The following is a 27,468-nucleotide window of genomic DNA, read 5'->3' as shown; positions in this document are numbered from 1 at the left end:
AGAAACCATGGGCTCCATTTTTGAAAACATTTTAATTAAAAACCCAACAAGAACCACACAACCTCACATTTTCATTGAAAGCTGACATAAGACAATTTCATGAAACTCAAGTCTTTCAATGTTGGCAGTGAGATGTTTCAAAGTCTGATTTAGACAGTTTTGATGACATGTACCTCTTGTGCACAATTATTAGTAACATTTTATCTTTGAACTACATATGCTATAAGCAAGAAATGTAATAATAAATAATACCCCCCTCCCTTAAAAATGGTTGTTAGAAAACATAGTTTGTGCCATTTTTAAGAAACTTTTAAAAGTGTAACATGTAGGAAGCATACCTGTTTGTAAGGGTCGCTTCTTAGACTTTTAGACTTTTTCACTGCCGTGTCCGTTCTTCAGTCTTGAGTCCTGTTCATTGTATGAACAATATGGTTATTTTAAAATGACAATCATACACTTTTTGTCTTCCCTGAATTGAGAAAATGTCAATATTAAAGACCCATGCCCTAATGGCACATACACAACAGCCATGGAAGCACTGTGAAGCAGCTCTTCAAGTCCAGCTTCAACTACAGTCAGGACCACAAATATTTGGACAGAGACACATTCTTTCTAATTTAGTTTCTGTCAATTACCACAGTGAATTTTAAATAAAACAACTCAGATGCCATGGAAGTGCAGACTTTCAGCTTTTATTCCATAGATTGAACAAAAAGATTGCATGAAAATGTGAAAAACGAAAGCATTTTTTAAACACAATCTCTTCCAGGTGAATGCAGCCAAACTGATTGGGCGGCGTTTCATAATACAGATGCACAATGACCTAAAACATACAGCCAAAGCAACTCAGGAGTTTATTAAAGCAAAGAAGTGGAATATTCTTGAATGGCCAAGTCAGTCACCTGATCTTAACCCCATTGAGCAGCATTTCACTTGTTGAAGACTAAACTTCAGACAGAAAGGCCCACAAACAAACAGCAACTGTTTGCCGCTGCAGTAAAGGCCTGGCAGAGCATTCAGAAGGAGAAAACCCAGCATCTGCTGATGTCCATGAGTTCAAGACTTCAGGCTGTCATTGACAACAAAGGCTTTTCCACCAAATATTAGTAATGACCATTTTGTTTTCAGTTATTTCATTTGTCCAATGACTAACGAGCCCATGAAATGATGGGGTGGTGTTTAAAAAAAAAACTTTAGTTTTTCACATTTTTCTGCAATCTTTTTGTTCAACCCATGGAATAAAAGCTGAAAGTCTGCACTTCAATGGCATCCGAGTTGTTTTATTGAAAATTCACTGTGGTAATGTACAGAAACTAAATTGGAAAAAAATGTGTCTCTGTCCAAATATTTATGGTCCTGACTGTACATTTATTTTCTTTCATAGTAGTAGGTTTAGCTTTCTGTCAGAATTGACAAAGCCTTTTGGATAAGAGGTGAAACGTTTTCTAACTTTAAAAACCAAGTCCAGATGACAGCCCCTAAACCTACTACTATGACAGGGGTGGGCAAACTACGGCCCGCGGGCTGGATACGGCCCGCCTCCATCTTTGGTCCGGCCCGCCGAACACACTTTTTTTTTAATCTGGCCACACAATCAAGATCTGACATTTTATTCCACCTTCTGCAGTCTGTGTTCTACCTGAAAACCTTTAAAATCACTGTCAAATAGAACAGAAGACAGTCTTCTCTTTCCACGTCGCATTTCATCTTTCCCGGTTTAGCTCATTATATCTGAGCGATCATGCTGCCTTTTTTAAACAGTGCGCTCTGTTCTGTGTCCTGATTGGCTGGAGACCTTGTCAATCAATCTCCCCAGTCCGTGCCTCAACTCCTGTACAGAAACGCGCAGCTCTCAGATCTATAGAAATCTTTGATCGTGATCAGATCTTTGTTTTCATTTTAAGATCCTGGACCTAATTTCTATGAAAGTTTAAGAATTTAAACAAGAGAAAATGGTGAAAATGTTCATGTCTGTCTGCGAAAAGTGTATTTAGGCAGTGAGGAGTTTTACTACCATAAATTTAAAACGTCTGTAATCATTCTCCGTGGATTTCACCGATTATTTTTACAACGAAACTCCTGCAATAAAGGAGGGAACTCTGTAGTGGTGAAAAGGTAACACAGATATATGTGTAGTTGCAGCAGAAGACAGATAAATTCGCTTTTTCTGTATTACTGGATGAAAACAGAAAGCGCAGCTGCCCAAACTGTGAGACGCAAGATGAGCTCAAAGTCTCTGAGGAATTATGACGAGAGAGGATCCATCATTTATTGTTTTTGTTTTTAAATGTCAGTATATTTTTCCTGAATTTTTGTCTTTGAAAATCATAGAGAGTGTTGTTTGGTCATTGTTTTATTTCATAAATAGTGTTATTTATTTTCTTAAAAGGATCATGAATGAATGAAACTTTATTCATACAACACTTTACAACTCCTTGAAGGTACCAAAGGGCTTCACAATAAAATAGAGATCTAAAATGGGAACAAAAGTTTTAAACTAAAAACTCTAGAATATTCTGTTTTAGAATATAATTTTCAATCCAAATGTTTTCATCTACATTCCATGTTAAATCATTTTCACTCCACGCATCTGCTCCTGGTCCGGCCCTTCTATCCAATTTTATAACCCAATGTGGCCCAATGCGACTTAAAATAATTGCCCGACCCTGTACTATGATGTGGAAATGGAATCAACCTGGATAAATGAGAGTCTTCATAGACATGCATTTTTTTTCTTTTGTCAAAATCGTTAAAAGTGATCTCCTAATTATGATTGTGCAGTTTTTAGCCAAGATCCAAAAGCTGTGTTGCTTTTTTAAGACATTTTTTAAGACCATAGGCAGTGGTTCATTAGAAATACAATACTGGGCTTACTTCCCCTCCCTGTCACAGATAGCCGTTTGTGCGAGCACGAGCTTATAGCCTCACGCTAATATTAGTGGGGCAAAAATAATGACAAGCAATATTGGATCAATCCTGCCAGACAGTTTTGAGCCAGATTTTAGCCATCAGGGCAAGATGGAACTCCCTGTGTGCGACATCACACTACTCTGTTAGGTTTTGTTTTTGTCTTTAAAGCAAAATAGGTTTAGTGATTTTGGCTAAAATAGTCGATTTCACGATTAAAACTCAACTGGGAACGCTTGTATAAAAAGATTAAATTTAGAAGGGGGGGGGTGTAATACCAGATTCACTGTCTTCACTCCTCGACTCCATTTGATGTTTTGTTGAAGATGTTGAAGTCCCGAAGTCCCTGTAAAAACAGAATAGAACAAGTGTTAAAATGGAGTGCTCATTAACGTAATGAGCAGGGTAGATTGCAGGCCATCAGAAAAATAAACAAAAGCTAAAAACACATTTAAAAAAACTCCGTCAGTAAATAATTATCCTCACAATCTGTCTGCTAGCCGAAAGTCTCTGCAGGCTACTGCTTTTTTAGTTTCTATGCAGCTTGAGGGGAGGTCTGACAGATCTTGAACCATGGCATGCTTGGTAAAGTAGTCTTTAGTGAGCTGGAGAAAAGAAACAAGTTTTTCATTTTAAATTGTAATACACCACTTTGTAAATAATATTTTATAAAAGTTAAGAGTTCAGTCTAAAGCAGGGGTGGGCAAACTGCGGCCCGCTGGCTGGATCCGGCCCGCCTCCATGTTTGGTACGGCCCATTGAACAATATCAGAGACCCATGTTTTTTTTTATCTGCCCATTTTAGAAGTGACATTTTCTTCCCCCCTACTGCAGTCTGAGCTCCAACCTGAAACCCTCTAAAAATCTGTCAAATAGAGCAGAAGACAGTCTTCCCTTTCTACGTCACAGTTCATCTTTCCCAGTTTAGCTCATTCTTTTAGATCGATTATGCTGCTTTTTTTAAACACCCTGTCCTGTGTCCTGATTGGCTGAAGACCCTGTCAGTCAATCTCCATGTCTCCTGTACAGAAAGGCAGAGCGCTTTAGATCTACAGAAATTTTTGTTTTCATTCTAAGATCCTGGACCTAATTTCTATGAAGGTTTGAGAATTTAAACAAGAGAAAAGGTGAAAATGTTCATGTCTGTGTGAGAAAAGTGTATTAAGGCAGTGAGAAGTTTAACTACCATAAAAAAACGTCTGTAAGTAACCAAACTCCGTGGATTTCACAGATCACGGTTATTTTCAGAACATAACTCCTGCAAAAAACGAAGAACTCTGTACTGGTGAAAAGGTAACGCAGATATACGATTAGCTGCAGCAGAAGACAGATAAATTTGCTTTTTTCATTATTACTGGATAAGAAAACGACATGCAGGACACAGCTGCTCAGTATTAGAGCAAACTATGAGACGTGTGAGGAGCTGCAGCTTCAAAGTCTCAGCGGGACGAAGACGGGAGAGGATCCACTATTCATTGTTTTTTTCTTTTTAATGTATCAGCATATTGTTTCCTGACTTTTTGTCTTTGAAAATCACAGAGAGAGTAATTTGGTTATTTTTTATTTCATAAATAGTGTTATTTGTTGTATTAAAAGGATCATGAATTAATAAAACTTTATTATAGGGCTTCACAATAAAATAAAGAAGCTTAAAGTTTTAAAGAAAAAAGACTTATTGTGGCCCTCATAAGAAAAGGTTTGGGGGCTCCGCTTTATCATCCATGTGGTGTTTGAATATGTGTTTTTTTTTTCATTCTTATGATCATTCAAACACCACATGAATGGAGCATTTCTCTGAGTTTTCACAACATACATCAAGCTGTTAGTGTAATTGGCTCTAAAATGAAAACAAAAGTTTTAACCTAAAAACTCTAAAATGTTGTAAAATATAATTTTGCTTGAAAAGTGCTTTCATCCAGATTCCATATTATTTCATTCTCACTCCTGGCATCTGCTCCTGGTCCGGCTCTTCTATCAAACTTTAGAACCCAATGTGGCCCTCAAGTCAGAAAGTTTGCCCACCCCTGGTCTAAGGCAAAGTTTGATGATAAAGATTCTGAGCCCTATTGATAAAAACATTGACAAAAGTATTTGATATTGGCTGGATTCCATCATAAATACTTACAAATACACTGTCTGTTCTTGTCAGGGGAGGAACCTCTGGCTCATCTGTATCTGACTGTTCTCGTTGGACACAGGCAGTGGTGTTGGTGTCTGGTTCCAATTCCTTAAGAGATTATTTTTACTTTTTAAAATTAAAAAGGTACAAATTAAAACTGCACAAGTTTAATCACATGTTGGATTTAATTTTTCACTAAATTAAATATCTACATTTTAAGATATTTAACTGATTTATGAATTAAAACTCTACAAGTTAAATCTTTGCAGTTTTACTTTTAACCACATTTTTATTTTTCCCCCCACCCAAGGAATTTAGCAGGCTATTTATTTCTGGCAAGCAGGAATTTCATAACAGTTAACATAGGGTAAAAAACACCGTTCTTTTTGACACTTACCCAGCTATTGCCAACAGCATCTTCTCTTTCTGGGATGTCTGAAGATCCAACCAAGGAGCTGCAGCTTTCAGTGGATACAGAGGGCTATAAAGGGGACACAAATGACTTTACTCATTTACATCAGTTTAGCAGAAATGTGTTAACCAATGCTTTCACATCTAATAGATATTACATTATTAAAAAGGAGATGATAAATTATTTTGCAATGTGAATTTTTTTAAGAATCTTGTTACAAAGAAGAAATCTACTATAAATAAGTATTTTGATCCCAATAAATAGTATACTGAAAACAGTGGCAAAAAAACTTTACCTGCACAGGTGGATGTTTGGTCTTCAGGCCCTCTGTGTACCTCTTCTGGCACCTTTTCTTTTGCTCCCTAAGCATCTTCACACGCTTTTTAAATCTGAAGGTTCTTCTAAGAATCAAACACAGAAAGGTTGTTTAATTAAACACTCAGATGAAAGACAGACTCAGCTAAAAAAATGTCCTTACTGATAAACTATTATATAAACAAAGTTTACTTTACACAATTATCTTAATGATGACGCAGCAGTGGGTCTGTGCAGATGAGGTTCACAAAATGAACATTAGCTTTGGACCTTCCTGAGTTTTTGATTTAAAGTATTTAGATAAATGCTCAGTACTAAATGTGCTCAATTATTTACTACTGCACCATAAACCAACCAGGAAGCAAAAGTATAAAAACATGTAAGCGGGACTCGAGTTTTAAACAAAAGACATGATCAAAATATTACTAAATGTTGGAACCAGAAATACTTTTTAAAGTCACTTGATTACCGTACAACAGGGCACCATGGTGTCATACATTTTTTGTTTAGCTCTAAAAATCAAGACCACAAAATACTGAAGTGATGCTGGTTTTAAAACAAACAAACAAATTAACCAAAGTAAATCAAATTGGTAAGCATTTTCAAATGAAAAAAAAAATAAACACTACCAAGATGGTTACAGATTTTAAAAAGTTAAATTTAAGACTTTAAGACCTTTTAAAGATCATTTTAAAATATATAAATCATATTTACAAAGACCATGAACATCATGTTTATCTAAGCAAGCATACATACAAGCATTAAATGTAAGAACATGTCAAACTGATGAAGCATTAAATTTCGGTCGGGCCTCCTAAACTTTGATATTTTTCTTATTTTCATCAAGAGGAAAAAAATGAGATCCTCTAACTATTCTAGTTTTACCCTCTCGGGTTAATGCGGGACAGTGAGACTGGGTCACATGACTCAGACGGAGCTCCTGCAGCGGGAGCTTTGATCCCGGTACGAAGAATATCTAAACGATGTAATGATCCCAGACATGCAGACGTGACTACGATACTTTTGCTGGAGCATCAAAATTATCAACACTTTTGCACAAACGGCAAGCAGCAAGATTGGCGCAGCGCGAAGGGGGGGGGGTTAACTCACAGAATTTAAGACAAATTAATACATTTAAGGCCACACGTCAATAAATTACATTTAAAATGTATTTAGGATCTGTAACAGCCTGACCAAAATCATTTGGAAAGCTAGCTTCCCCACAAGCACATGCTGCGTTAGCTTCAAAGGACCGAGCTAGCTAGCATCGCCATGTGCTCGGCTCTCGAGCATTTCCACCGGAGAAAAGCATGCCTAGACGGACTAAATATGTCTCAAAGTCATTTACTGTCTGTTTTTAAAAAGTTTTGATGAGACTTACCTAGATTCCATGAAAAATCCTTGCCGTTCTGAGACTCCACTGGGTTAGCTGTCTGCACTGCTGCCTGAGCTGAGAGGGAGACGATGCACCTGTGGAGCTGAGCGGGTGTGGCTTTGCTCTGCTCACCCTTCTCTCAGTCTTGGTGGGGGAGGGGGATAGTCACGGTGGGAACCCGAAAAGTCAGGAACTGGCAACTATTTACTATATGGGTGCCTCAGCTTTACTACAGCACCTATATTCACTTGTGTAATCATTAAAAAGTTTGTTTTGTTTATAAATAAATGCAGAAATCAAACTTTAATAATCTCACAGGGAAGAATTTATGTGTTATGCCAGCTACTAAGGTGGGGGGTAAAATGAAAGAGTAATTAAGAACCCTAATTTACACAGCAAATCCTACGTAATCGCAAATAGAAAATAGGATATTATTATATTAAATAAGCAGATAAACAAGAGTAATACATCTTTCATTAGAATAAAAGTGTAAAATTCAATTTATTTGATTAGCACAATGTTAAGCCCTGCAACTGTAAATAATATATAAGTTGCTTTTACCCAAGCAAATTCATAGTGCTTTTATTTTGGTAACTTAAAATATATAAAGGGCACAGTCAACATTGTTTGATTTCCAAAACAAAATATTCTTCTATAAGAAAGAATAAAAATGGTAAGAATAAAAATGGAATGGATGTTGCTAAACCAATAAGGCCCTAAAAGGCTGATTGAGGAAATAAATGCTGTTTATTTTCAACATTGCTTAATTTAGTTTCTTACTTTTAAACGGTTCAGGAGCCTGAACGGTGCTTCAAAAATAAAGGAAAATAAAAACATAAATTCTTTCCAGAAAACAAAAAAAGTGTGATGATGAGGCATCATGACAGGATGAAGGAGAGTGCTTTAATGTGCCTAAGATGCTTTATTTACGTGACAGTCTGCACTTTGACAGGCTTTGCCAACAGCATTTTGGATGATGCTCCATGCATTTGCTGGTCAGAGGCTCTGCTCCACCCGTTCTTATCCCCAATTTGTGTTTTTATTTGATACTGGCAGCAACATGGCACAGAGTTTCGGTTCGGTATGTATCCATCCATCCATCCATCCATCCATCCATCCTCCTCCTCCTCTTTTCCGGGATCGGGTCACGAGGGCAGGAGTCTAAGCAAAGATAACCAGACAAAGAGCTCACTTCCTCCAGCTTCTCTGGGGGGACCCCGCGGCATTGAGATGTAGTCTCTCCAACGTGTCCTGGGTCTTCCCCGGGGCCTCTGCCCAGTGATTCAGTTCCAGAACACCTCCCCAGGGAGGCGTCCAGGAAGCATTCGGACTACACGCATGAGCTACCTCAACTGGCTTCCTTCAATGTGGAGGAGAAGTGGTTATACTCTTGGTCACCTGCTCTCCGCAGGTGACCAAGCTTCTCACCCCACAGTGTGAACCCACAGAGGAAGCTCATTTCAGCCACTTGTATTCGGGCCCTGGTTCTTTGGGTCATGACCCAGAGCTCATGACCATAAGTGAGTATTGGAATGAAGATCGACCAGTAAATTAAGAGCTTTGCTCTTTGGCTTAGCTCTCTTCAGACTGATACAGCGACCACATAACTACGGACGCTGCTCCGATCTGCCAATCAATCTTACACTCCGATCTTCCCTCACTCTTAAACAAGACCCCAAGATATTTAAACTCCTCCACCTGGGGCAGCGACACTCCACCCACCGAGAGATGGCAAACTACCTTTCTCCGGTCGAGATCTATGGATTTGGTTTGGCGGTGCTGACCCTCATCCCAGCCGCTTCACACTCGGCCACAAACCACCCCAATGCATGCTGTAGGTCCTGGCTCGATGAAGCCAACAGGACAATATCATGTGCACAGAGCAGAGAGGAAATCCTGTGGTCCCCAAACCACCCAACTGATGATGTGTTGTTGCAATGGTAGGATGGGTTTGGTGCCCATCCTAAGTAAAAATTAAAGCCGCAACCAGCGTTGTATAGCATGGTATAGCAGACACAATCTGCCTTCCACGCCCAACTCTAAGCACAACCGCCGCTCTTACCGCCCTCCCCAGCCTCACCGCCCTCATCACCCACCTTTGATCAAGGCTAGTCAAAGCTGCATATGCTAATTATGCTAACTATACTAGCTATGCCAATATGGCTAAAAGTGCTAGCATTGCGATCACCATCATCAATTCTCTAAGAAAAACACATTGCTCAAAATGCTAATTATGCTAACTAAGCTAGCTACGCTAATGTGGCAAAAAGTGCAAGCATAGCGATCAGCACCATCACCTCTGTCTGAAAAACACATTGCTCAAAATGTTAATTAGGCTAACAATGCCAGTTATGCTAATGTGGCTAAAAGTGCTAGCATTGAGATCAGCATCATCAACTCTCTCTGAAAAACACATTGCTCAAAATGCTAATAATGCTAACTATGCTAGTTATGCTAATGTGGCTAAAAGTGCTAGCTTAGGGATCAGTATCATCAACTGACTCAGAAAAAGACATTGCTCCATTGGTGAGAGCTATATGTCATCACATGATTCAAAAATTCCACGTTTTTCAAAATGGCGGCTTTTCTGTTGATTTTATCTCCATAGCAACCCTTTAATGATTTGGTTGCCTCGGGAAGACGAACATTTCGACTTCAGTTTCAGACTAATCTTTTTGTGTGTGAAATACACGATTTTCGGCCCATTAATTTGATGTCATCCTCTTCGGGGGGTGACGTTGACTGTGGTCAACGTGGTTCATGTCTCATAAAAACAAGTTGCTTCTCACTGAGATCTTTTCATTGGGGTGGGGTGTAGAGCCACACCATCACAGCTGCCCAAAGAGGCTCGGTGCCAACTAGCGGTCGGAGGCTTAACCCTTATGCTATTCTAAGATGACCCCACCCTTACATTGACCTCTTCTCCCTACCATGACAAAGGTTGATAAAGGTGGAAAGATTTCATGTAATCCATGGACACCAGTGAAGATCACAAATCATTGAAGAAAAAAGGTTCAGAGCACTATGTAGTGGGTCTAGATGACCCAACTCCCAATGTTAAAGTGCCTAAGATAGCACAAGGGTTACATGGAAAACAAGAGTTAAACGCTGCAGGGCGCTCATAAATAATTAAATAATTATCAGCCTGACAGCATTTAAAATCGATACAAATATCGCCGAATCTCCACCAGTCTTACTGCTTTTGGGAAGAAACTGTTCCTCAGTCTTGTGGTCCTGCTCTTAATGCTCTGTCACTACCTGCCTGAGAAGAGCAGGGAGAACAGAGGGTGCAAGGGCTGACTGGGGTCTTTCAGGATGCAGGAGGCTCGTTTCCTGCATCCAGTTTTGTAGATCTCAGTGGTGAACTGCAGGTGAAACCACAGTCCTCTGCACAGTTTTAGCCAGCCGTTGCAGAGCTTTTCTCTCTGCCACAGAACAGTTGCCGTGCCACACAGTGATGGAGGAGGTCAGGACACTCTCCACTATGCACATATTGGTGGTCAGGACTGAGATTCTAATCACAGCACGCTTGAGCCTAATAAGGAAATAGAGGCGCTGATGTGCCTTCTTCACCAGGCAGGATGGGTTGGTGCTCCAGGTGAGGTCGTTGGAGATGTGCACACCCAAATACCTGAGGCTAAAAACCACTTCCACCTCAGCCCCACCGATGTAAAGAGGAGGAGGAGGAGCATGACTGTCCTTCCTGAAGTCCACGATCATCTCCTTGGTCTTCTTCACATTGATGCAGAGGTTGTTGTCTCTGCACCAGCCCTCCTAATGCTCCACCTCCTCCCTGTAGTTGGACTCATCGTTGTTGGTGATTCGTCGAAGTATAGATGTGTTATCTACAAACTTCACAATCAGACTGCTGGAGTGACTTGCTGTGAAGTCATGCGTGAGCAAGGTGAACAGGACGGGGCTTAGCACAGAGCCCTGTGGGAGGCCCGTGCTGAGGGTGATCGGGGGGGGGGGGGGGGGGGGGGGGGGGGGTCACAGATCTTCACAGACTATGGTCTTTCAGGAAGTCCAAGACCTAGTTGCAAAGAGTGAAGCACAGTCCTATGTGTGCAGTTTATGGATGAGGGTATTTGGGATGATTATGTTGAAGGCTGATGTGAACTCCACAAAGGGCAGGCAAACACACGAGTTCTTATTCTCTAGGTGGGTGAGTGTTGTGTGGACCACTAGTGACATCTTGTGTGAATCGGTTTGACCTGTATGCATATAGGTGCAGGTCCTTGGTAACACCAATGGATTCTGTGATGTGGGTCATGAACAGTTTTTCAAAACATTTTATGACCATCGGAGCTAGGATCACTGGCCAATAGTCCGTCAGACCTGTCACTGAGGATGTTTTGGAGTTTGGGATGATCGTTACGGTCTTCAGGCAGGTAGGGAACACTGCCTGCTTCAGGGGGGTGTTGAAAATGTCTGTTAGCACCTCTGTGAGCTGGTGTCTGTCAGGACCCGTCCAGTGATGTTGTCAGGTCCAGAAGCTTTGTGAAGATTGATTCTCTGGATGGTCTTCCTCACTTCTCCACTCTTCAGGGTTGGAGTCCTCAAAGCTCAAAGCAGCGCTACAAAAGGTTGAGTGCGTCTTGTAGAAAGGGGTCTTCGGAACAACTCTGGTGTTGTAGTCTGTGATGCACTTAATGCCCTTCCACATACTACGGGGATTATTGGACGTAAAATGTTGCTGGATCCTCTGAGGGTATGCTTGGCCCTGTTCACCCCAGCGTGCAGATCCCTTCTCACTACTCTGAGTGCTACCTGGTCACCAAACTGGAAAGGAGCATTCCTGTTTTTCAGTAGAGACTACACTTCTGCGTTCAGCCAGGGTTTCTGGTTGGGATAGTACGTTACAGTCATGGTGCAGGTGAAGTTCTCCATGCACTTCCTGATGTACCTGAGGACACCTGATGTATAATCCTCCAGGTGCTCCTCCACCTAGTGCAAAGCTGCCTTCTGAAGACCTGCCAGTCTGTGTCTTGGTTAGCTGGGGCAGTCTCATTGGGCTACACTGTGATGGTCCTCTGTGTTGGTGCCTGGCGTCTGGGGAAAGGGCAGTAAACAGGAACCAGCACGATTGCGATGTGGTCGGAGAAGCCCAAATGAGGATGGGGACAGCTCTGTGTGCATCTTTTTTGTTGATGTGGACACAGTCCAGAGTGTTATTTCCCATGCTGGTGGAACTTGAACAAAGTGTCTGTCAGGTTTACATGGTTTAAGTCTCCTGCAACCACGTAAAATGCCTCCGGGTGCTTATGCTGGAGCGAGCTGATATTGTTGTGGAGCTCTGGCAGTGTGTCGTTAGCATAAGCATTAGCATTATGCTAATGCTAATGCATTAGGAGGGATGGTGTTCTGTACCTACACAAAAAACCCTTTTTGGATGGATATTAACAAAATGCCTTCTGTTAGGGGAAAAAAAACACCTTTGGTGTTTAAGTTACATTCAAATTTTTAACCCAGGCTTTGGTCACTGGTTCAAATGGGCCTGTGGGGGAAAAATCCATCCAAAAACATTTTGAGAATTGCTGTTTTCTTTCAGAATGGGGTAACTGTGTACGTCTTCCTGATTTTTCTTCCAAGGAGTTTGGGGATGAAAAATATCTAGGGGTTTCTGTGCACCCACATTTTTAACATGTTGTACAGGGGTTTGCAAACTGGGAGACGTCTGTTTTGCCACAATCAGACATATATTTTTGAAACTGTGAACCCTGGAACTTCTGTTTTTCAGGTATTTGGAGCTGCCCCCTTGGGCCAATATTGTTTAAAAACAGGAGAAAATTCACATGAGAGCCCCTCATGGGGTGCTTAATAAGTTCACCAAATTTTAGATTGCTTGTTTGCCTGGTTAGATAGTTAGCTTTAGCATCATGCTAGCAACAAACAACAAAGTTATTTTGCATCAGGGGGATGAATGATACAACATAGTCAAAGATTGGCTTTATTGGCCAAAGGGAAGCATTTTTAATCTTGATTTCACACTTGAATTGGAGTAGGCCGAAACAAGGGTACAGGGGGCTACAGGAACAATGCTTTGACCTGGGGGGCTGAAACTTCTTTCATTACATCAGGCTGTTACCCTAATGCACCATCCAGAGTTTGGAGTCTCTTGCGTAAACTGGGCCACCAAGGGAGACGCAAACATTTACAATAAGCTCATCCTAGATTTTCCTGATGAGGTGTTTTCTTTAATTTCTCAGATCTGCTTAGAGTGAGAACTACCAAACTTACCAGTAATGGTTAAAACCTTGTACTTAGCTACTGTACAAAGTGTGATGCTCCTACGATCACATTTCCCCTCACAAGACCCCAAAAGGTGTTGTTTCAGGACTAGGCCTCAAGCCTCACTTTTTTACCTTTGACATTTGAGTAGAAATTGCCAGGTTATCCTGGCTTTAAAAATGACATAATTTGTGTCAACTAAGTATATCTGTTTGACAATACAAATATTGTCACTTTCCAAAAGTAATTTCAATATTTGTAATCATAAAATATGATATTGAAAAAGTACACACTTTGTCAGGAAAATGTCCCCATTAGTCCAACGTCACACACTGCTATACCCACTCTGACCACTAGGATGTCATGGTGAAACACACCTTGTCATGAAAAGTCATCTCCAGGGGACCGATTTTACTTTGCAAAAAAAACAGCACTAGGCATATCAGGAGGCTTTTTTCTATTGATTCCAATGCTTGTGCCTGTGGGGACCGAGCTTCGGTCCCCACGGAAAAAATTGGTACCCACGAGGTGGGTGAAATTTCAGGTCCCGGATCCCACAAGGGTAGAAATACAAACGCACACCCACCCACACACACACACACACACACACACACACACACACACACACACACACACACACACACACACACATACCTGTATTTCTTACCCCGTGAGGTCCCCTGACTAGGACCCTCCTGGTGGGATCCACCTTTTCTACAAGGTTTTCTGACATGGTTTTAACTGCTAAAATAATGCAATTTTTTTTCAAGGAGTGTTATCACTTCAAATACTGAAAACACTAACATGAAAAATTAACCTGAATTTTGGTTTCCCATGGGGACCACCCATACAACTGCAGTTATTCTAACTTTGGTTAACAGCTCTGTAACTAAGGCAATTGTGAGTGTAGTACTCATTTTACACTTCCTGACTAATAAAGTCATTTACCAAACATGCAAGGCATCGTTCATTGTCACAAAATGTATGTTATGAAGGAAACTGCGAACAGCAAATAAGAGACAAGGGCAATTTATTTATAGTTAGCAATCTACAAAATTAAAAATAAACTGCTGTAGGACAGAATAAAGTGTCCTTGAGAGCTCAATTATTCTATCACACACTTACTGCAGGGCTCTTGAACTCCAGGTTTGGAGGCATGACATCCTGCTTCTTTTACAGATTTTCTTCTTTTACTTCATGTTGATCTACTGGGCCAGGTGAGTTCAGTCAATCAGAAGCAGGAGATGGTGGAAAACAAAAATTGGGGCTCCCCCACATTTTCCCTTTCCTGCTTTTAACTGGCTGGAATCACCGGAGCAGCGGATCAGAATGTGATGGAGCAAAAGGATCTGAAAAACCAAAAGGACGTCAACCCGAAAGACCTGGAGTTCCACACCGAAAGCCCAGATTTAAGCAGAAAAAAAGACCTATTAAACTTAAATTAAGTGCTTTATAAAAAACAATGACATTTGACCTGTCAAAAAATTACAAAATTAAATCAAGTGCTTCAGGAAAAAAAAAGTCACCTTTGACCTATACACGTGTTTTAAATAAAAATTAAGTGCTTCAGACATTAAAGGTCACCTTTGACCTAGACAAATGTTTCAAATACAAATAAAGACCTTCAGAAAAAAAGGTCACCTTTCAACTATACACGTGTTTTAAATAAAAATGAAGTATTTTATAAATTAAAGGTCACCTTTGACCTATACAAATGTTTCAAATACAAAATAAGTGCTTCAGAAATTAAACGTCACCTTTCACTTATACACGTGTTTTAAATAAAAATTAAGTGCCTCAGATATTAAAAGGTTACTTTTGACCTATACATGTGTTTAACATAAAAAATAAAGAGCTTCAGAAAAAAAGTCACTTTTGACCTACACACGTGTTTTAAATAAAAATTAAGTGCTTCAGAAATTAAAGGTCACCTCTGACCTATACATGTGTTTTAAATAAAAATGAAGTGTTTTATAAATTAAAGGTCACCTTTGACCTATACAAATGTTTGAAATACAAAATAAGTGCTTCAGAAATTAAAAGGTCACTTTTGACCTATACACGTGTTTTACATAAAAAATAAAGTGCTTCAGAAATTAAAGGTATCCTTTGACCTATACAAATGTTTCAAATACAAATAAAGAGCTTCAGAAAAAAAGGTCACCTCTGACTTATACACGTGTTTTACATAAAAATGAAGTGTTTTATAAATTAAAGGTCACCTTTGACCTATACAAATGTTTGAAATACAAAATAAGTGCTTCAGAAATTAAAAGGTCACTTTTGACCTATACACGTGTTTTACATAAAAAATAAAGTGCTTCAGAAATTAAAGGTATCCTTTGACCTATACAAATGTTTCAAATACAAATAAAGAGCTTCAGAAAAAAAGGTCACCTCTGACTTATACACGTGTTTTACATAAAAATGAAGTGTTTTATAAATTAAAGGTCACCTTTGACCTATACAAATGTTTCAAATACAAAATAAGTGCTTTAGAAATTAAAAGGTCACTTTTGACCTATACACGTGTTTTACATAAAAAATAAAGTGCTTCAAAAATTAAAAAGGTCACTTTTGACCTACGTACGTGTTTTAAATAAAAATGAAGTGTTTTATAAATTAAAGGTCACCTTTTACCTATACAAATGTTTCAAATACAAAATAAGTGCTTCAGAAATTAAACCTCACCTTTCACCTATACACGTGTTTTAAATAAAAATTAAGTGCTTCAGAAATTAAACGTCACCTTTGACCTATACAAATGCTTCAAATACAAATTAAGTGCTTCAGAAATTAAAGGTCACCTTTGACCTATACACGTGTTTTACATAAAAAATAAAGTGCTTCAGAAATTAAAAGGTCACTTTTGACCTACGTGTTTTAAATAAAAATGAAGTGTTTTATAAATTAAAGGTCACCTTTGACCTATACAAATGTTTCAAATACAAAATAAGTGCTTCAGAAATTAAAAGGTCACCTTTGACCTATACACGTTTCATCTGAAAATTAAGTACTTCCGAAAAAAAGGTCACTTTAAGATAAATGAGTTAATGTATCTGAAGCTTAAATTTGGAACTTAAATTTACCAGCACTGGTTTAAAGAAAAGAAAACAAAATAAGGTTGAGTTACATAATCATTCTAACTAACAAAATTAACGTCTTTTTGAACTCTCCCGCCTCAGTGCTGTGATTTTGTTCTTAACAAAAAACTTGACTGCCTGCCATGTTCGTCCTTCCAGCTCCCTCGGCGAAGCTTCTATGCAGGAAAGACATTCCTTTTTTCCTGGAACCCTCCCACCTTCAATGTAGGTTCCTAAAATCTTTTCCACTGCTCGGCACTCCACTGAAGACCAGGTCCTTCTTTTTGAAGCTCCTTAGAAAAAGAGGAAAAAATGTTATAGGTCGCTAACATACAAGACGTGATTAGACCTGATTCAAAGTAATGAGCATTTCTTATTTACAAAAACTAAGGAGATGCTGCTATGTATATATCAAAATCTCAGCAAAACGACTGACTACCTGTAACAGTATTAACTAAATGTCAGATGTTCATTAGAAAAGGAAGCCCCCACAAATGGATTTTCTCATCTTGTGTTGAAAGAAGGAAATAAAGTATCAGAGCCACGTTGCTGGTGTGGTTAGAAATGATTATGTATTGTGCAAAGTTACCCGTCTCAGCAGTATCGATGCCTGAGTCTCTCTGCTGTGTAGAAACCATGGGCTCTGTTTTTGAAAATATTCTGATTAAAAACTCAACAATGAACCACACAACCTCACATTTTCATTGAAAGCTGACATAAGATGATTTCATGAAGCTCAAGTCTTTCAATGTTAACAGTGAGATGTTTCAAAGTCTGATTTAGACAGTTTTGATGACAATTATTAGTAAAATTTTATCTTTGAACTACATATGCAATGAAGCAAGAAATGTAATAAAAAACAAACAACCCCCTCCCACATCCCTTAAAAAGTGGTTGTTAGAACATAGTTTGTGCCATTTTTAAGAAACTTTTAAAGTGTAACATGTAGGAAGCATACCTGTTTGTAAGGGTCGCTTTTTAGACTTTTCACTACCGTGTCCGTTCTTCAGTCTTCTGAGTCCTGTTCATTGTACCAATATGGTTATTTTAAAATGACAATCATGCACTTTTGTCTTCCCTGAATTGGAAAAATGTCAATATTAAAGACCCATGCCCTAATGGCAGATACAGAACAGCCATGGAAGCGCTGTGAAGCAGCTCTTAAAGTCCAGCTTCAACTACAGTCAGGACCATAAATATTTGGACAGAGACACATTCTAATCTTGTTTCTGTACATTACCACATTCATTTATTCATTTTCTATTCCGTTTCTCTGTCTCTCTGTCGAAATATTAATGGTCCTGACTGTACATTTTTTTCTTTCATAGTAGTGGGGTTAGCATTTTGTCAGAATTGACAAAGCCTTTTGGATAAGAGGTGAAACGTCTTATCTGGACTCTTTTGTAAAAATTGTTAAAAGTGATCTAATTATGATTGTGAAGTTTTTAGCCAAGATCTAAAAGCTGTGTTGCTTTTGTAAGACATATTTTAAGACCAGAGGCGGTGGTTCGTTAGAAATACAATCCTGGTTCATGGGTGGGCCTGTTAGTGCAAAACAACCTGGCTTCCTTCCCGTCCCTGTCACAGATAGCCGTATGTGCAAGCAAGAGCTTATAGCCTCACGCTAACATTAGTGGGGCAAAAATAATGAGAAGCTATATTGGATCAATCTGGCCAGACAGTTTTGAGCCAGATTTTAGCTATCAGGGCAAGATGACGCTCCCCTGTGTGCGACATCACACTACTCTCACTCAGGTTTAGTTTTTGTCTTTAAAGCAAAATAGGTTTAGTGATTTTGGCTAAAATCGTCAATTTCATGATTAAAACTCAACTGGGAACGCTTGTATAAAAATATTTAATTTAGATGGGGGGAAATACCAGATTCACTGTCTTCACTCCTTGACTCCATTTGATGTTTGGTTGAAGATGTTGATGTCCCTGTAAAGAACAGAATAGAACAAGTGTTCAACAATTTAAAATTGAGTGTTCATTATATTGATCACAACGTAATGAGCAGGGTAGATTGCAGGCCATCAGAAAAAAAACAAAAAATAAAAATACAAAAATTTAAAAAAGAATCTGTCAGTAAATAACTATCCTCACTATCTGTCTGCCAGCCAAAAGCCTCTGCAGGCTAAGGCTGCAAGCCGGGTCCCTGGCAGGGGGCCATTCTGGCCCATGGGAGTTTTTGCTAAGGCCTGGGCCTGCCCGTGTACCTCCTTGATAGGAAGCGTGAGCAAGATGTCCCCTGTTTAACCTAGCCATCCTGCTGCTGGGCCTTCAGTGGGCCTGCAGTTCCCGCTCACGGATTCGAAGCCCCCTTAGGCACCGGTGTCCTCCGGACAAACGCGCCTCTTAGGTTCTGTAGACGAGCCAGGGCCCGCCATTCGCCCAGCCGTGCTTTGGAAATGTCATACTCCCCCAGAGTACGGTTTACAGCATAGCATGAAACGCCTTTGTCACTGTTCTTTTTATAATAAACTGCCTCATCTATTATAATTATGCATTACTATAAAAATATTACTACACACAAAACTACATCCTTACGTATATCTGCTTACTTTTATTGTGTCGTTTTTTTTTTATAATTAGTATATAAACACAGAATTTCAGACTGAAAATACTGAGTAAGTTGTTATATATACACACACAGACATATGACATTTAGGAACCCTTGAGCCCTCTTTTGTTATAAAAATAAAAGGCCTGTAATTAATATGTATAATACCTGAGTTTAGAAGGCCGTCTAAATCAGAGTCCTCATCAGCTGACAGCTGGCTCGTCTTGGCTCTCGAGGATCCTGTTGAAATGGAACATTTATTTGTCAATATTAGAAGTGAAACAAGGAAAAAAATTATGGGGTTGACCCACCTCCAGCTGAACACCAAGATGAATCGCCCTCCGTCTCTGAGACGTCACTGACTGCACATTCGGACACTTTCTCTAAAACGCATAAATAAGCAAAAATAAAAGTCAACATATACTGTTAATCACAACATTTTGTGCTTGAGTGTATGTTCTTTACCATTTGGATCTATCTGAATTTGATCCATGTTCATCCCCTTGAACTGTGAGAGTCGGCCTTGTTCCATGGCAACTAGAACTTTGCTGACTTTGGCCAACTGCATCGTTCCTTCCGGTAATCTGTAGTATTGTCTGTGTACTCGTATGTCATGTCCCAGAAAGTCTGCCAGTGTGTCCATCTCATTATCCTTTAGGTTCAAAACTGTTGATAGCGTGGCCACCTGCTTCCTCAGTTTTGTCGATGACAACGTTTCAGGGTGCTTTGCTCCACACGCCTGGGCAACTTCTCTTATTGCGTCCGACCCTCTAAGATGTGTATCCGCTTCAGGTCTTGCAAAAAAATAGGGATTCTCGTCTGGCACCCCGCATGTGCGGCGAAGAGAAACCAATGTTTCCATTGACGTTAGCATCTCAGGTGTAAGTAAGATTGGAACCTTTCTGTTTCTTTTACCTCGAATTTCAATGCGTTGGAAATGTTTACAGAGTTTCTGCTCCAACTCTGTAAGACTGGTCGCCAGGTCAGATGGAACACCAGCGGTGTCTCTAAGAGTAAATGCACTCAAAGGCATTTTGGACACTTCTCCTTCTCGTCTGCGGTTAAAGAGAATAACTTCACATAAAGTGACATTAGCAAGTCTTGTCCAGGTCTTTTTATTTGGATTGTCTTTTATGTTATTTTGGGATGCTTTCCTGCATTCATCTATGTAGATGTGCATTTTCTTGACGTCGTCTGTGAATGGCAGCAGATGAGGAGTATTCCATTTGGCTTCAGTTAAAGTCTGAAGAGCACGGGATGAAATGCACACATCCCATTTTTTTTCAAACAAAGTTCGAGTCCTTTTGATGTTCTCCAGAAACTCCTCATCAATTGACTCTGACATTTGTGTCTCACATTCTAGAATGTCAGAAATCTTCTTCAGGCTGTGGCCCAGCTTGAGAGCCAGAGACGGAGTTTTGTATGCATTAGTGTCTTCGTTGAAGCCTGACACTTTCTTCACCATCTCAACAACTATGTTGAAATTTGACGGCTTGAAGAAATCCTCAAGTCCCTGCAGTTTTCCCTCTTTTCTAGAAATAAGAACCAGTCTTCCAATTTCTCTCATTTTTTGTCGTATATATTCGTGTTTGTTCTTGTCATGTCCGTGTTTTGAAAATAAAAGCTCTCCCAGCCTTATGATGGTTCTTTCCCCCTTTATCACTTGAGAGACCTCATCCTGGTGCATTGCATTAATCAGCTCCCAAACTTTAACGCTCACACCCTCTGGGGCAGGTTGAGCAAATGCACAGATCGATTGAATTCGGCTTCTCCCAGGCTTCTGTCCACTGCATTTTTTTGAAAGTCTGCATCGTGACATATGCCTCCATAAACACTTTCTTTTTAGCAAAGCCTCGCAGTTTATGCAGTGCATGTAGTCACTTGGTTTTCCAGGGTTAGACGACTGCTGACCTGGAATCAGTGTTCCTGTCCCTGATTTAAGAACTTCATTATTGTGAGCCCGGTTCCCCTTGTTTCTTATGAGATCCAAATGCAATTTCCTTTGCTTGGATTTTAGAGGAAAACTTATGGCTTTTGCCACATCAATCTCGGAGCTGTGCTTTCTGACCAAATGTCTTGCCATTTTATAGCAGCTAACAGGACAATAAAGACAATAATGTCGTTTATTATAGACTCTACCACCATTTCCTTTTTTTTTCAGTTTCAATACAGAAACCTTTTCCGAGTTCAAAGATGGCTCCTCATGTTCTGAGTGGTTAGAGTCATCAGAAGGGGTACGACTCTGCTTTTGCCTTTTGTATGACTTCTGAGCTTTCCCCCGCCTCCTTTTAGATGGAATTTTTGTTGGAAAATCTATTGATTCGTCAGAACTACTGTGCTGCATCTTTGGTGGGAGGTACTCATCGTCATCACCTGTTGTTTCTATGCAGCTTGAGGGGACGTCTGACAGATCTTGAACGATGGCATGCTTGGTACAGTAGTCTTTAGTGAGCTGGAGAAAAGAAACAAGTTTTTCATTTTAAATTGGTATACACTACTTCATAAATAATATTTTATAAAAGTTAAGAGTTCAGTCTAAAGCAGGGGTGGGCAAACTATTTCCCGCGGGCTGAATCCGGCCCGCCTCCATGTTTGGTCCGGCCCTCTGAACAAAATCAGAGACACATGTTTATTTATTTTTTATCTGCCCATATTATCAAGAACGTGACATTTTTTCCCCCCTTTTGCAGTCTGTACTTCAACTTGAAACCCTCTAAAATCTCTGTCAGACAGAACAGAAGACAGTTTTTCCTTTCTAGGTAACAGTTAATCTTTCCCTTTTTAGCTCATTCTTTCAGAGCGATTATGCTGCGTTTTTTAAACAGCACACCCTGTTCTGTGTCCTGATTGGCTGGAGACCTTGTCAATCAATCTCCTCCGTGTCTCCCTGTACAGAAAGGCGGAGCTCTTCAGATCTACAGAAATCTTTGTTTTCATTCTAAGACCCTGCCTGGACCAAATTTCTATGAAGGTTTGAGAATTAGTCAGTGAGGCGTTTTACTGTCATAAAAAAAAACGTCTGTAAATAATCAAACTCCATGGATTTCACAGGTGACGGGTTATTTTTAGAATGAAACTCTTGCTGCAATAAATGAGGGACTCTGTACTGGTGAAGAGGTAACAGACATATGCGTAGCTGCAGCAGAAGACATAGCAATTTTCTTTTTTCTTTATTACTGGATGAGAAACAGACGTGCAGGACACACCACACATGCTCAAACTGTGAGACGTGTCAGGAGCTGCAGGCCTCAAAGTCTCAGCGAGATGAAGAGGGGGGGGTCCACTATTTATTGTTTTTTTCTTTTTAATGTATCATGACATCGTTTCCTGACTTTTTGTCTTTGAAAATCGCAGAGAGAGTAATTTGGTTATTTTTTATTTCATAAATAGTGTTATTTGTTGTATGAAAATGATCGTGAATTAATAAAACTTTATTATAGGGCTTCACAATAAAAGAAAGATAAAAGAAGTTTAAAGTTTTAAAGAAAAAGACTTATTGTGGCCCTTACAAGAAAAAGTTTGGGGGCTCAGCTCTATCATCCATGTGGTGTTGGAAGATTTGGTGTTTTTCATTCTTACGATCATTCAAACACCACATGAATGCAACATTTCTCTAATTTTTCACTACATACATTAAGCTGTTGGTGTAATTGGCTCTTAAGTGAAAACAAAATATTTCACTTAAAAACTCTAAAATGTTTTAAAATATAATTTTGTTTGAAAAGTGTTTTCATCCACATTTCATATTATTTAATACTCCTCGCATCTGCTCCTGGTCCAGGAGCAGATGCGAGGAGTGAGAATTAAATAATTAAATAATAATTTTGCCCACCCCTGGTCTAAAGTGAAGTTTGATGCTAAAGATTCTGAGCCCTATTGATAAAAAATTGACAAAAGTGTTTGATATTGGCTGGATTCCATGATAAATACTTACAAATACACTGTCTGTTCTTGTCAGGGGAGGAACCTCTGGCTCATCTGCATCTGACTCTTCTCTTTGGACACAGGCAATGGTGTTGGTGTCTGGTTCCAATTCCTTCAAACATTATTTGTACTTTTTAAAATTAAAAGATACACTTGTTCAACACAAGTTTAATCACATGTTGGATTTAACTTTTCAATAAATTACATATCTACATTTTAACATATTTAACTGATTAATTAAAACTAATAGATATTACATTATTAAAAAGGAGAGGATAAATTATTTTGCAATGTGACTTTTTTTGAATCATCTTGTTACAAAGAAGAAATCTACAATATATAAGTTACTTGATCCCAATAAATAGTAGAATACCATTTATTTATTATACTGAAAACAGTGGAAAAAAAACTTTACCTGCACAGGTAGATGTTTGGTCTTCAGGCCCTCTGTGTACCTCTTCTGGCACCTTTTGTGATGCTCCCTAAGCATCTTCAGACGCTTTTTAAACCTGCAGGTTCTGCTACGAATCAAACACAGAAAGTTTTTTTGATTAAACACTCAGATGAAAGACAGACTCAGCTTAAAAAAATGTCCTTCCTAATAAACTATTATATAAACACAGTTTACGATACACCATTATCCTAATCATGACACAGCAGTGGGTCTTTGCAGATGAGGTTCACAAACTGAACGTTAGCTTTGGACCTTCCTGAATAATGAGCATGTGTCTAAATACTTTAAATTAACCCTTTAATTTAAAGTATTTAGACACATGCTCATTACCGAATCTGCTCAATTATTTACTACTGCACTGTGAACCAACCATGAAGCAAAAGTATAAAAACATGTAAGCAGGGTCTGAGTTTTAAACAAAAGACATGATCACAATATTACTAAATGTTGGAACCAGAAATACTTTTCAAAATCACTTGACCACCGTACAACAGGGCACCATTGTTTTATACATTTTTTTGTTCAGCTCTAAAGAACAAGACCACAAAATACTGAGCTGATCCTGGTTTTAAAACAAACAAACAAAAACTAAGTAAATCAAATTGGTAAGCATATTTAAATGAAAAAAAATACATAAACACTGCCAAGATGGTTACAGATTTTAAAATGTTAAATTTAAAACTTTAAGACCTTTTTAAGATCATTTTAAAATATATAAATCATATTTACAAAGACAATGAACATCATGTTTAATCTAAGCAGGCATACATACAAACATTAATGTAAGAAAATGTCAAACTGATGAAGCATAACATTTCCGTCGGGCCTCCTAAACTTTGATATTTTATTATTTCATCAATAGGAAAAAAAATGAGATCCTCTAACCATTCTAGTTTTACCCTCTCGGGTTAATGCGGGACAGTGAGACTGGGTCACGTGACTCAGACGGAGCTCCGGCTCCAGCTTTGATCCCGGTACGAAGAATATCTAAACGATGTAATGATCCCAGACATGCAGACGTGACTACAGATGCTTTTGTAGGAGCATCAAGATTATCAACACACTTTTGCACAGAAAAACGGCAACAGCAAATTTGCCGCAGCGCGAAGGAAGGGGGGGGGGGGGGGTCAAGTCCCAGGATTTAAGATAAAAATAACACATTTAAGGCCACACTTCAATAAATTAAATTTAAAACGTCTTTAGGATCTGTAACAGCCTCCCTTAAATCATTTGTAAAGCTAGCTTCCCCACAAGCACATGCTGCGTTAGCTTCAAAGGACCGAGCTAGCTAGCATCGCCATGTGCTCGGCTCTCGAGCATTTTTCACCAGAGAAAAGCATGCCTAGACAGACTAAATATGTCTCAAAGTCATTTAGTGTCTGTTTTTTAAAAGTTTTGCTGGGACTTACCTAGATTCCATGAAAAATCGTTCCCGTTGTGAAACTCCAGTCGGTTAGCTGTCTGCACTGCTGCCTGAGCTGAGAGGGAGACGATCATGCACCTGAGGAGCTGAACGGGTGTGGCTTTGCTCTGCTCCCCCTTCTCTCAGTCTTGGTGGGGGAGGGGGATAGTCACGGTGGGAACCCGAAAAGTCAGGAACTGGCAACTATTTAATATATGGGTGCCTCAGCTGTACTACAGCACCTATATTCACTTGTGTGATCATTAAAAAGTTTGTTTTGTTTATAAATAAATGCATAAATCAAACTTAAATAATCTCACAGGGAAGAATTCATGTGTTATGCCAGCTACTAAGGTGGGGGGTAAAATGAAAGAGTAATTAAGAACCCTAATTTACACAGCAAATCCTACATAATCGCAAATAGAAAATAGGATATTGTTATATTAAATAAGCAGATAAACAAGAGTAATACATCTTTCATTAGAATAAAAGTGTAAAATTCAATTTATTTGATTAGCATAATGTTAAGCCCTGCAACTGTATATAATATATAAGTTGCTCTTACCCAAGCAAATTCATAGTGCTTTTATTTTGGTAACTTAAAATATATAAAGGGCACAGTCAACATTGTTTGATTTCCAAAACAAAATATTCTTCTTTAAGAAAGAATAAAAATGGTAAGAATAAAAATGGAATGGATGTTGCTAAACCAATAAGGCCCTAAAAGGCTGATTGAGGAAATAAATGCTGTTTATTTTCAACGTTGCTTAATTTAGTTTGTTACTTTTAAACGGTTCAGGAGCCTGAACGGTGCTTCAAAAATAAAGGAAAATAAAAACATAAATTCTTTCCAGAAAAAAAAAAAGTGTGATGATGAGGCAGCATGACAGGATGAAGGAGAGTGCTTTAATGTGCCTAAGATCCTTTATTTACGTGACAGTCTGCACTTTGACCGGCTTTGCCAACAGCATTTTGGATGATGCTCCGTGCATTTGCTGGTCCGAGGCTCTGCTCCACCCGTTCTTATCCCCAGTTTGTGTTTTTATTTGATACTGGCAGCAACATGGCACAGAGTTTCGGTTCGGTATGTATCCATCCATCAATCAATCCATCCATCCATCCTCCTCCGCTTATCCGGGATCGGGTCACGAGGGCAGGAGCCTCCGCCCAGTGATTCATGTCCGGAACACCTCCCCAGGGAGGCGTCCAGGAAGCATTCGGACTACACGCATGAGCCACCTCAACTGGCTTCCTTCAATGTGGAGGAGAAGCGGTTATACTCCGAGCTCTCCGCAGGTGACCAAGCTTCTCACCCCATCTCTAAGTGAGCGCTCAGCCACCCCACGGAGGAAGCTCATTTCAGCCACTTGTATTCGGGCCCTGGTTCTTTGGGTCATGACCCAGAGCTCATGACCATAAGTGAGTATTGGAATGAAGATCGACGAGTAAATTAAGAGCTTTGCTCTTTGGCTTAACTCTCTCTTCAGACTGATACAGCGACCACATAACTACGGACGCTGCTCTGATCTGCCAATCAATCTTACACTCCGATCTTCCCTCACTCGTAAACAAGACCCCAAGATGTTTAAACTCCTCCACCTGGGGCAGCGACACTCCACCCACCGAGAGATGGCAAACTACCTTTCTCCGGTCGAGATCTATGGCTTTAGGTTTGGCGGTGCTGACCCTCATCCCAGCCGCTTCACACTCGGCCACAAACCACCCCAATGCATGCTGTAGGTCCTGGCTCGATGAAGCCAACAGGACAACATCATGTGCACAGAGCAGAGAGGAAATCCTGTGGTCCCCAAACCACCCTACTGATGATGTGTTGTTGCAATGGTAGGATGGGTTTGGTGCCCATCCTAAGTAAAAATTAAAGCCGCAACCAGCGTTGTATAGCGTTGTATAGCAGACGCAATCTGCCTTCCAAGCCCAACTCTAAGCACAACCGCCGCTCTTACCGCCCTCCCCAGCCTCACCGCCCTCACCACCCACCTTTGATCAAGGCTAGTCAAAGCTGCATATGCTAATTATGCTAACTATACTAGCTATGCCAATATGGCTAAAAGTGCTAGCATTGCGATCACCATCATCAATTCTCTAAGAAAAACACATTGCTCAAAATGCTAATTATGCTAACTAAGCTAGCTACGCTAATGTGGCAAAAAGTGCAAGCATAGCGATCAGCACCATCACCTCTGTCTGAAAAACACATTGCTCAAAATGTTAATTAAGCTAACAATGCCAGTTATGCTAATGTGGCTAAAAGTGCTAGCTTAGGGATCAGTATCATCAACTGACTCAGAAAAAGACATTGCTCCATTGGTGAGAGCTATATGTCATCACATGATTAAAAAAATCCACATTTTTCAAAATGGCGGCTTTTCTGTTGATTTTATCTCCATAGCAACCCTTTAATGATTTGGTGGCCTCGGGAAGACGAACATTTCGACGTCAGTTTCAGACTAATCTTTTTGTGTGTGAAATACACGATTTTCGGCCCATTAATTTTTTTGACGGGATCGCTGGCCGTGATGTCATCGTCTTAGGGGGTGACGTTGACTGTGGTCAACGTGGTGCATGTCTCATAAAAACAAGTTGCTTCTCACTGAGATCTTTTCATTGTTTGGTGGGGTGTAGAGCCACACCATCACAGCTGCCCAAAGAGGCTAGGTGCCAACTA

The 27,468-nt window shown here is 39.6% G+C and overlaps 1 protein-coding gene across 4 annotated transcripts; it reads right to left on the bottom strand.

The window, feature by feature from the left end:
• Nucleotides 1-13,077: 13,077 nt before the first annotated feature.
• Nucleotides 13,078-26,834, bottom strand: LOC111946283. Of its 4 annotated transcripts, none has more exons than XR_002872153.1 (11): nucleotides 24,790-26,834; nucleotides 23,342-23,447; nucleotides 22,937-23,038; nucleotides 19,468-21,454; nucleotides 19,314-19,385; nucleotides 19,171-19,242; nucleotides 18,321-18,380; nucleotides 17,401-17,463; nucleotides 17,032-17,085; nucleotides 16,000-16,735; nucleotides 13,078-15,821 (listed from the first exon to the last, which is right to left on the bottom strand). XR_002872153.1 is itself a non-coding variant. In XM_023949635.1 (11 exons), the coding sequence occupies exons 1-11, from the start codon at nucleotides 24,798-24,800 to the stop codon at nucleotides 16,515-16,517; spliced, it is 2,652 nt and encodes an 883-aa protein (XP_023805403.1). In that variant the 5' UTR covers nucleotides 24,801-26,834; the 3' UTR covers nucleotides 13,078-16,514. The 4 variants fall into 4 exon arrangements, 3 of the variants coding, with proteins under 3 accessions (XP_023805403.1, XP_023805401.1, XP_023805402.1); XM_023949635.1 differs by having other exon boundaries at nucleotides 13,078-16,735; nucleotides 19,468-19,821; nucleotides 19,918-21,454; XM_023949633.1 differs by having other exon boundaries at nucleotides 13,078-16,735.
• Between the last annotated feature and the right edge of the window lie 634 nt (nucleotides 26,835-27,468).

The sequence above is a fragment of the Oryzias latipes genome, chromosome 19 (assembly GCF_002234675.1).
Source record: "Oryzias latipes chromosome 19, ASM223467v1".
In the NCBI taxonomy this organism is placed as follows: Eukaryota; Metazoa; Chordata; class Actinopteri; order Beloniformes; family Adrianichthyidae; genus Oryzias; species Oryzias latipes.
This window is presented reverse-complemented; position numbering and strand designations above follow the sequence as displayed.